The sequence below is a fragment of the Zophobas morio genome, unplaced genomic scaffold (genome assembly GCF_036711695.1).
Source record: "Zophobas morio isolate AGI-343-1 ecotype UQ-CSIRO unplaced genomic scaffold, CSIRO_AGI_Zmor_V1 ptg000006l, whole genome shotgun sequence".
Classification (NCBI taxonomy): Eukaryota; Metazoa; Arthropoda; class Insecta; order Coleoptera; family Tenebrionidae; genus Zophobas; species Zophobas morio.
Genome location: NW_026972111.1, coordinates 40831 through 50491, shown reverse-complemented (window position 1 = coordinate 50491; position 9661 = coordinate 40831). Strand labels below are relative to the sequence as shown.

Genomic DNA, 9661 nt, shown 5'->3' with positions numbered 1-9661 from the left:
TTGTGTCCTCCATAAATTTTGTGTTTTATTTAGCGGTACTTTTCCAACCTTGGAGCCCATCATTTGCTTCTGAACGCATCCCGCCATTTTTCAAAAACACAACGTAGGGTTCCATTTTTCTTTTCACATGTCAATTTAAGGCAGGATGTTTGGGTTATCACAATGTTGTGAAAAAAAATCTACACATATTAAAATTAAATGGCAAAATGTAAGGTAAGATTTGCACTAAAATGAGAAAATATTTTCTAACCTAACATTATTCTAAAGCCAAATTGTGTCAGTTTAATTTACGACAGTCCTTAAAAACCAGCAAATTTTAATATGCAACCACAGATTATCTTTACAAGGATCAGAAGTCAGAAATGATTGTGTCTTCTCATTATTCCTCAATTTCGTTCCAGGGCTGAGTGTCAGCACTCGCAAATAAGAAAAATGCGACTCCAGAAGCAGTGAGCACGCCACCTCCTATCGTATAGATAATAGTGGCCGCCATTAGACCCATTTCCTGAAATAACCATAGCATAAAATTTTGCAAAAAGCGCAGCCAAACTATAAATCGAAACCAAATCGAAAAACTTATTACGTAGTGTGTATTCAAAGCTCCAGTGATCGAGGGCACCAGGATCCCCGTCGTCATTCCCACAAGGTTCATCATCCCGTAAACCGTCCCGCTGAAGTTCGGCGCCAGGTCCTGAGGGCTAATCAGATGGCCGACCACCACGGCGCCGTTGAAGCCCTGATTAAGGACCAGCAGTCCTATAACCCCGGCGTGGTTGCACCCGGCCGCTCTGATCAGGAACATGCAAGCCGCCGGGATGAAGTGCGCTGCAAAGGGCGATTCGATGAAAACTCACCACCTTTTGGATAATTACAAAAAATTATGAAGAATTTGCGGATTTTGACCAAGCTCATCACTTCCTTTTTTCTCATGTAGTCACCTACGATCCCGAAAACCTGGCTTGTCAACAGTCTGGCGAGGTACGGAAGGGCGGCTAGGCCGGCAGACGCTTTCAGGTTGAAACCTAAAGTCTCGGAGAGGTATTTCGGGCCGTAGGAGAGGATGAGGTTGAGGGCCCACAGGTTGCCGAATTGGGCAATAGTGGTTATCCAGAAGGGGATGCTCAGTATTATTTTCAAGTAGGGGGGGATTTTCTGAAAAATCGGGTTGAATTTATTTAGGTAGTCAGTTATCCAGTTGACCAAGTTGGCGGTTCTTAATTCTACTGATTTTATATCAAGTGCCTTGTAGAAGAAATCAGAAGATCTATTATCTATTAGCATTGTTTAAGTATATTCGTTTCGCCCCGTTTACGGTTTATGCATCCATGTCGAGTTTTCACCTTAGACGTCAAGATTTTTGGAAAAAAAAATCAACATTTTCCAATTTATAATGTTATTTAAATTTTAAAAAGTAGAATAGTCCTGATCTTGTGATTTATACCTAAATACGCTATTGGGATTTTTCGGCTTGTCGATTTCTCGATTTTTCAACTTTAAAAGTCTCAATTTTTCAATATTTCAATTTTGGGCTTTTCCGATTCCTCCATTCTTTAAATTTTCTATTTCTCGATTTTTTTATTTTTCGATTTCTCAATCTTTCGATGTTTCAAAGATACGATTTCTCAATTTTTGTCCTCTTCAATTTTACGGTTTTTAAATATTTCGATTTTTCAATTTTTCAAATTTTCACGTTTCTAAATTTTCAGTTTGCCGATTTCTAAAGTATTTTTTTTATTTGTCCATTTCTGAATTTCCTAAAGTCTCGATTTTTCACATCTTCAATTCTTCAATTTTTCGATTTTTTAAGATTATGATTTTTAATTTTGCTTTTTTAGATTTTCGATTTCTCAATTTTCCAATTTTTTAATTTCTCAATTTTTTGAATATTTCTTTCAGTTGTGAGATTTTTCAATATTTCAATTTTTCGACTTTTCGATTTTTGAATTGATGGATTTTTTTTTATTTCTCGCTTTTTTCCTTTTTGGATTTTCAATTTGTTGTAAACTTTAGATTTTTCAATTCTGGGACTGTTTAATGCTTCGATTTCTCAATTTTTAAACTTTTCGATGTTTTAATATTTCATTTTTTAAAATTCTAGGTTTTTCCATATCTCGAGTTTTCAGTTCTTCTATATTTCGATTTTTCAATTTTTCGATTTTTTGAATTTTAATTTTTGATTTTCCAGTTTTTCTTTTTTAAAATTTTTCGATTATTCAATTTTTTAATTTCTCAATTTATCGAATTCAGATGTTTCGTTGTTTTGATTGTTCAATTTCTCAATTTTTCAATTTTTAACTTTCCTTTTCGGCTTCCGACTCCTCAATTTCTCGATCCTCCGATTTTCGGATTTCTCGAAGTCTCAGTTTTTGAATTTTTCGATGTTTCGAATTTGGATTTCTCGGTTTTTCGATTTTTTTCTTTTGAGCTTTTGAATTTCTGGATTTTCCAATTTTTCAATGCTCCGATTTTTCAATTTTTCAATTTTTCAAATTGAATTGGATTTCTCGATTCTTCAATTTTGCGATATTTAAACTATCCATTGTTTTAAATTTTAGTAATTTTTTAAATTTCAATTTTTCAAATTTTTGCGTTAAATTTTCAGTTTTCTGATTTCTCAATTAATCTATTTTTGATTTTCCCACTTCTCAAAGTTTCGATTTTTCAGCTCTTCAATTCTTCGATTTTTCGACTTCGCTTTATTGGTTTGTCGATTTCTCAATTTTTGGATATTTCTTTCAGTTTTGATATTTTTCAATACTTCGATTCTTTAATTTTTCTACTTCTAGATTTTTTAATTTTTTATTTTTGGATTTTCAGTTTTTTGTTTTTTATTTCAATTTCTCAATTTTTCAACTTTTTCATATTTTAATTTTTAAATTTCCAGATTTTTCAGTTTCTCGAGTTTCCAATTCTATATTTTAATTTTTTAAATTTCCGAATGTTTCAATTTTTTGAGATCTCTTATTCAATCTCTCGCTTTATTAGTTTTTCCATATTTAAATTTTCGATTTTTCGATTTTGGCCTATTTCGGTTTCTCAATTTTTTGATTTTTCGACTTCTCGATTTTTCGACTCCTAGATTTTTTTGTCTTTTGATTTTTCGATTTCTCGATGTCTCAATTTTTGAATTTTACAATGTTTCGATTTTTCGATTTGTTGGTTTTTCGATTTTTTGCTTTTCGGTTTCTCGATTTTTCGATGTTTCGATTTTTGATTTATCCGATTTTTCAATTGTCCAATTTTTTAAATTCTCGACTTCTCGATTCGTTGATTTTTCAGTTTTTCGATTATTAAATTTTAGATTTTTTTTTTGATTTTTTGATGTTTGGATTTCTCCATTTTTCAGTTCTTCAATATTTTTTTATTTTTCAAATTTTGACGTTTCTGAATTTTTAGTTTTCGGATTTCTCAATTAATCTATTTTTTTATATTCCAATTTCTCCACTTCCTAAAGTTTCGATTTTTCAGTTCTTCACTTCTTCAATTTTTCGATTATTCAGGTTTTTGATTTTTCAATTTTTCGATTTTTTAAGTTTGCGATTTTTAGACTCTGCTTTTTTGACTTTTCTGTTTCTCAATTTTTTAATTTCCTAATTTTTTGATATTTCGTTCAATTTGGTGATTTTTCAGTTTTTCGATTTCTCAATTTTTAACTTTTCAATTTTTAAATTATTAATTTTTTTCGATTTTTTGAGTTTTTAGTTCTTCTACATTTCAATTTTTCAATTTTCGGAATTTTTAAATTTTCGATTGTCCAATTTTTTTTATTTTTCGATTTCCCAATTTTTCGATGTTTCGATTTTTGAATTAACCGATTGTTCAATTTCCCGATTTTTAAATTTGAGATTTTCCAATTTTTATTTTTTTGATTTTTTTATGTTTCCATTTCTCGATTTTCAGTCATCAGTCATCACTCATAAAGAACGATTATTGCTGTGCATTAAAATGCCTATATATATACTGATAAGCACGTACATACAAGACACATATACTTCAGCGTAGTTAGTGAACTCGTTGTGACCACTGAAATATACAAAGAGTAAATTTTGAAATGGAACGAAAGTCGAAGAATACTTTCAAAGCCACGATCAAAATGTATTTGCTTATCTTCGCCAAAAAATGCATGACGTCATCGTAAAATTTGATATGATGAGTCTATACCTGTGATTTATCATTGCAGTAATATTTTTTAGATTTACTTATACAGCCTGTCTCAAAAAAAGGTCACTTCGATTTTCGATTTTTCGTTTTTTCGACCAACAGTTTCATCGAATTAGATTTTTCAGTTTCCATTTTTCTATCAACTTTTCGATTTTTTTACTTTCTAATTTTCTGATTTTTCAAATTTGCGGTATTTTGATTTTTCGAGTTTTCAGTTTTTTCGTTTTTCGATTTTTTAATTTTTCGTTTTTTTAATTTTTCGATGTTTCGATTTTTTAATTTGCCTTTCTTTCAATTTTCGATTTTTCGTCTTTCCATTTTTAGATTTTTTGATTTTTCTGTTTGTCAGTTTTTAGACTTTGCAATTTCTTTGCATTTTTCGATTATATTTTACTTTCCGATTTTTTTGATTTTTGAATTCTCGATTTTACGTTTTTAATTCTTCGATTTCCGATTTTTCAATTTTCCGGTTTTTTAATTCTTCTATTGTCGATTTTTCGATTTTCCATTAAGCATAAAATTTTTCGATTTTTCGGTTGTTTTATTTTTCGACCTTCGATTTTTCAACTTTCGATTATTCGATTTTCCATTTTCTGATTTTACGATTTTTCGATTTTCGTTTTTCCGCTTTTGTGGTTTTTCGATTTTTCTGTTTGTTTCAGTTTTTATGGTTCTGCAATTTGCAGCTTTTAGATTTCAATTTTGTTACTTTCCGATTTTCCACTTTTCGATTTTTTGATTTTCTTTCGATCGTAGTTTTTCGATTTTCATTTTATCCGATTTTTTGATTTTTCAATTTTTAGGCCTTGCAATTTTTTTATTTTCCGCTTTTTCGAGTATTTGTTTCATCGAATTTTCGATTTTTAGTGTTTTCGATTTTAGATTATTCGGTTTTTCCATTTTCCGATTTTCGATTTTTCGATTTTCCATGTTTAGATATTTTTCGAATTTTTTTAATTTTTCGATTGTTCTGTTCCTCAGTTTTGAGACCTTGCAATTTTTACTTTTCCACTTTTCTATTATTTTAGTTTCGGATTATTGAATTTTCGTTTTTTTTTTCATTTTTCGATTTCCGATTTTTTAATTTTTCGATTTTTCGGTTTTTTAATTTGTCGATTCTCGATATTCCGATTTTCGATTTTTCAATTTCCAGTTTTCGATTTTCCACTTTTTGATTTTACGATTTTTCGATTTTTCTGTTCGTCAGTTTTTAGGCTTTGCAATTTGTTTACTTTTCAATTTTTCGATTATTTTACTTTCCAGTTTTTTGATTTTTGAATTGTCGACTTTTAGAGTTTTCAATATTATGAATTTTCGAATTTTCGGTTTTCCTATTTTTCGATTTTTGATTTTTCCATTTTTCGGTTTTTTGATTTTTCAATTCTCGGTTTTTCAATCTTGCGAGTTTTCGATTTTTCAGATTTGTGAATTTCCAGTTTTTCGATCCACCTACGTATTAGATTCATTGAATTTTCGATTTTCGGTTTTTCCATTTTTAGATTTTTGATTTTCCAGTTTTGCATTTTCAGATTTTCTGTTTTTCGCATATCTGATTTATCAAATTTTCGATTTTTCGGCTTTTCGATTTGCGATATTTGATTTTCGAATTTTCGATTGTTCAGTTTTCCATTTTTCAGCTTTTAGACTTCAATTTTTTTACTTTTCGATTTTCCAAATTTTCGAATTTCAATTTTCAGATTTTTGATTTTTCGATTTTCTTTTTAAATCTTTGAATTTTTCGGTTTTGATTTTTCGAATTTTTGATTTTTAATTTTTCCATTCTTCGGTTTTTAGACTTCAATTTTCTTTCTTTTAAATTTTTCGATATTCTATTTTCCGCTTTTCAGAATTTTCGATTTTCAGTTTTCAGACTTTCGATGATTAGAATTTTGGATTTTTCAGTTGTATGATTTTTCGATTTTTAGAAAATTTGAGTAGTCGAATTTTCGATTTTTCAATTCATCGATTTTTCAATGTTCAATTTTTTAATTTAAATTTTGCGATTTTCAATTTGTCCATCGTCGATTTTTAGAATTTTCGGTTTTTCAATTTTTCCATTCTTAACTGTTAGAGTTCAATTTTGTTACTTTCCGATTTTTTGGTTTTCTATTTTCCAATTTTCAGAATTTTCAAGTTTCTTTATTCAGATTTTCCATTTTCCACTTTTTCGATTTTAGATTTTTCGAATTTTTGTTTTTCCAATTTTTTGCTTTTTCTATTTTTCTGTTCTTTGCAATTTTTAGGCTTTGCAACTTTTTTTTACTTTATATATTTTGATTATTTTAATTTCCGATTTTTTTTATTTTTGTTTTTGATTTTTTAATTTTCAATATTACAAATTTTTGACTTTTCGATTTTTGAGGTTTATGAATTTCCACTTTTCGATCGACCTAGGTATTTGATTCATTGAATTTTCGATTTTTTGATTAGCCATTTTTAGATTTTCGATTTTTACGATTTGTATTTTTCGATTTTCTGATTTTTGCATTAGTGAATTTCAGTTTTTCCGATTTTTGATTTTGCGCATATTTGATTAATCAAATTTTTGAAAAAGTTACCATACTTACAAAAACTTCAAAACATCTACAATATTTCAAAGTATTCAGTTTTGCTATTCTTGATTTCTTCAATAAAATAAATTGACTCAGTCATTAATTTTTTTGAGACACCCTGTATAACCAAATCTAAAAAATATTAATGCAGTGGTAAATCACAAGTATAAAACTCATCATATTTTATACATTTAAGATAGGATTTATTCTACAAAATTTTGAGGTGACGTCATAAATTTTTTAGACGGGATAAGCAAATATATTTTAATTAAAAATGTATCATGTTTATCATGATTTTAAAGCATCTGCAAGATTTCAAAGTATTCGATTTTGCAAATTCAAAATTAAATTGCAAAATATTGTTTTATAATTTTGATTTTTTTTTCCAAAAATCTGGACGTTTTGGATAAAAACTCAACACGGAGTCATAAACTACATGTGTAGGACTATGTTACTGTATACAATTTAAAACCCATTTACTATGCATAAATTTGAAGTGACGTCATCACATTATTGGTGGGGTTGATTAGACAAATTTAATAATTTTGCGACATTTATGAAAAAAATATCAGTTAACAAAAATGGCACGTTTTTATTATTATGCCAGTTACATGTCACTCAACGACAATATCGTTTTTTTTTAATGAGTATTTTATTTGAAAAAGTGATGAATTTTTTTATACGGAACAATTGGTCGAAAGATGTTAGAAAGCAAGATAATTCATGTCCGGACCATCGTTACTTACGAACGAAAGTGACCATTATTTTATGGGAACAACTATCTGCTAAATCTTCTCCGACAAATTCGAGAGAACTGGTGTGAGCCATAAATATTTCTTACCAAATGTATATATAACTACTAATAATTTTATAGGGTAAAATGTGAATTTCGTTGTAGTTTGAGCCTACCTACAAATTCTGCCCTTGAAGGATTTGGACCGCCTTCTTCGGTGAGGGCAGGCAAAAACGATCCGCCCATAGGCTCAAAACATTTGCGTGCGATTGTACAACATACTGATTAATACGTCCGTTTACTACACGTGCTTACGAACTATTTTTACCCCCTTTCGTAAGGTACCGAGTGAGATGTAAAATATATATTCATTCTTTTCTACATGGGAAAGTGATTGTCCGTATAGGTTGTCCAACTATAATATACTTAAACAATGCTATTGGGTAGAACTTCCCTCGCCCCTGAAGACCCTCACTACCCTCACCTTTTTAGCCGAAACGTGTCCCTCCTGCGCCTCCTTGATGAAAGCCAGTTCGCCTTCCGAAATCCACGGATGCTTCTCTGGCGTATCCCTGGTCAATATTGCAAAAGCGAGACAAAACACAACCATCACAAACACCAGGACGTAAAACCCCCAAGCCCAACCCCACAGCGCCGTAGCCCAGCCTACCAGATTGAACGAAACCACCGTTCCCAACGTGTTTCCCATCATGGCGGCCAAGAACTTGCCCTTTTCTTTGGGCGGTGCCCACTTTGCTATCAGCACGTTGACGGCGGGGTATGCAACACCCTGTATAGTGTGAGTTGGCAGAAATTGGTTCCGAATGGAAACAATCACTTACTCCGAGAAAACCCACGAGAAATCTGTTGGCGACTACTCCGTAGACGCCTAGTTCTGCACAGATGGGAGTGAGGCCGGTGAGGATCGCGGAACCGACGCTAGTCCAGAGTATGACGTGGAATGGACCGAGCATTTCGGAGAGGATTCCTCCGGGCATCACTGTGACGATGTAGCCGTAGAAGTAGGCAGAGATGATAAGGCCCACCTCGTTTTCGTTCCATTGATAGCGAGTTTCGTTCTAGAAGACCCAACAGTATTATTTTTATCAAATCAAATTTCTGCTTTTAAAGACACAAAACACTTACGATCTCCTCTTTCTTTGTGGCGTTTGTTTTCACTTGACCTTCTTTGCACGGGGGCGTAAAATTCTTGGACTTCCTGTCGACCATTTTGATGATGCTAACCGAAATGTTCGACCTCAACATATAATTTGTGAAAGTGGTAAAAAAGATCATCACCGCGATCCAGAAACGTAGGGGAGGTGCCCCTAATTTGGAAAAGAAGCTAGAGATCTTGAGGGTGTTGGGTCCAGTGGGGCAACTTACGCAACTGCATTTTGTAAATTTGGAAGAAGTCCTAAGCTTGAACAACAAAACGTCACTGTCACTAGTGTCAAGTGTTTGAAATGTTTGTGGATACTGCGATTTTAGTAGCAGGTAGAAGTATTAGGTGTGTTGTTGTTTTATGACTTATCCTTATTGTAAATTTATCAAGTTTTATCAGTAAACAATTTTGTCGTATTTTGGAGAAGTTATCTCATTGTGTGTGCTGAAAGTCTTGTATTACAAAAACAAGTCTTAAAAACGAGTTTCTTGTTTTGTTACACCAGCTAAAAACAATAACATTTCATCCAACAGAAAGGTTAAATAACGTAATTTTACGTCTGCTGCTTTTCTCACATTTTTGGAGTACCTCAGGGTTAGATCTGGGTCTACTGATGTTCGTTTTCTTTATGAGAGACTGCGGACGCTTTTTCAATTAATAAATTGACCTTCGTCTTGCCTTCTATTGCGAACAATATGAAATATATTTAATTTTATAACCAAACGAAAAAAATGCTTTTCAAAAAATTGAAAAACTTAAAATTTCCCAAAACTGAAATTCTGAAATATTGAGAAATCGAAAAGTCGAAAAATTTTAATAGTCGAAGAATGTAAGATTTAGAAAATTGGAAAATTGGAAAATCAAGAAACTGAAAATTCAAATATTTAAGAATGGACAAATTCAAAAATATAAAGTTTAAAAATTTGAAAAATTAAAATATACAAAAAATTGAAAAAATGGAGAAATCGAAAATTTTAAAATTCAAAAAATTCGTCAAAAATCGAAAAACCCATAAATCGAGAAATAGAAAGTCCAAAATAAAAAAAATCG

General features: G+C 31.0%; 1 protein-coding gene across 1 annotated transcript; it reads right to left on the bottom strand.

Moving 5' to 3' along the window:
- Window positions 1-296: 296 nt before the first annotated feature.
- Window positions 297-8940, bottom strand: LOC135123242 (sialin-like). The gene is made up of 7 exons (XM_064047734.1): window positions 8833-8940; window positions 8593-8774; window positions 8289-8525; window positions 7931-8236; window positions 873-1152; window positions 584-825; window positions 297-505 (listed from the first exon to the last, which is right to left on the bottom strand). The coding sequence occupies exons 1-7, from the start codon at window positions 8840-8842 to the stop codon at window positions 380-382; spliced, it is 1383 nt and encodes a 460-aa protein (XP_063903804.1). The 5' UTR covers window positions 8843-8940; the 3' UTR covers window positions 297-379.
- Between the last annotated feature and the right edge of the window lie 721 nt (window positions 8941-9661).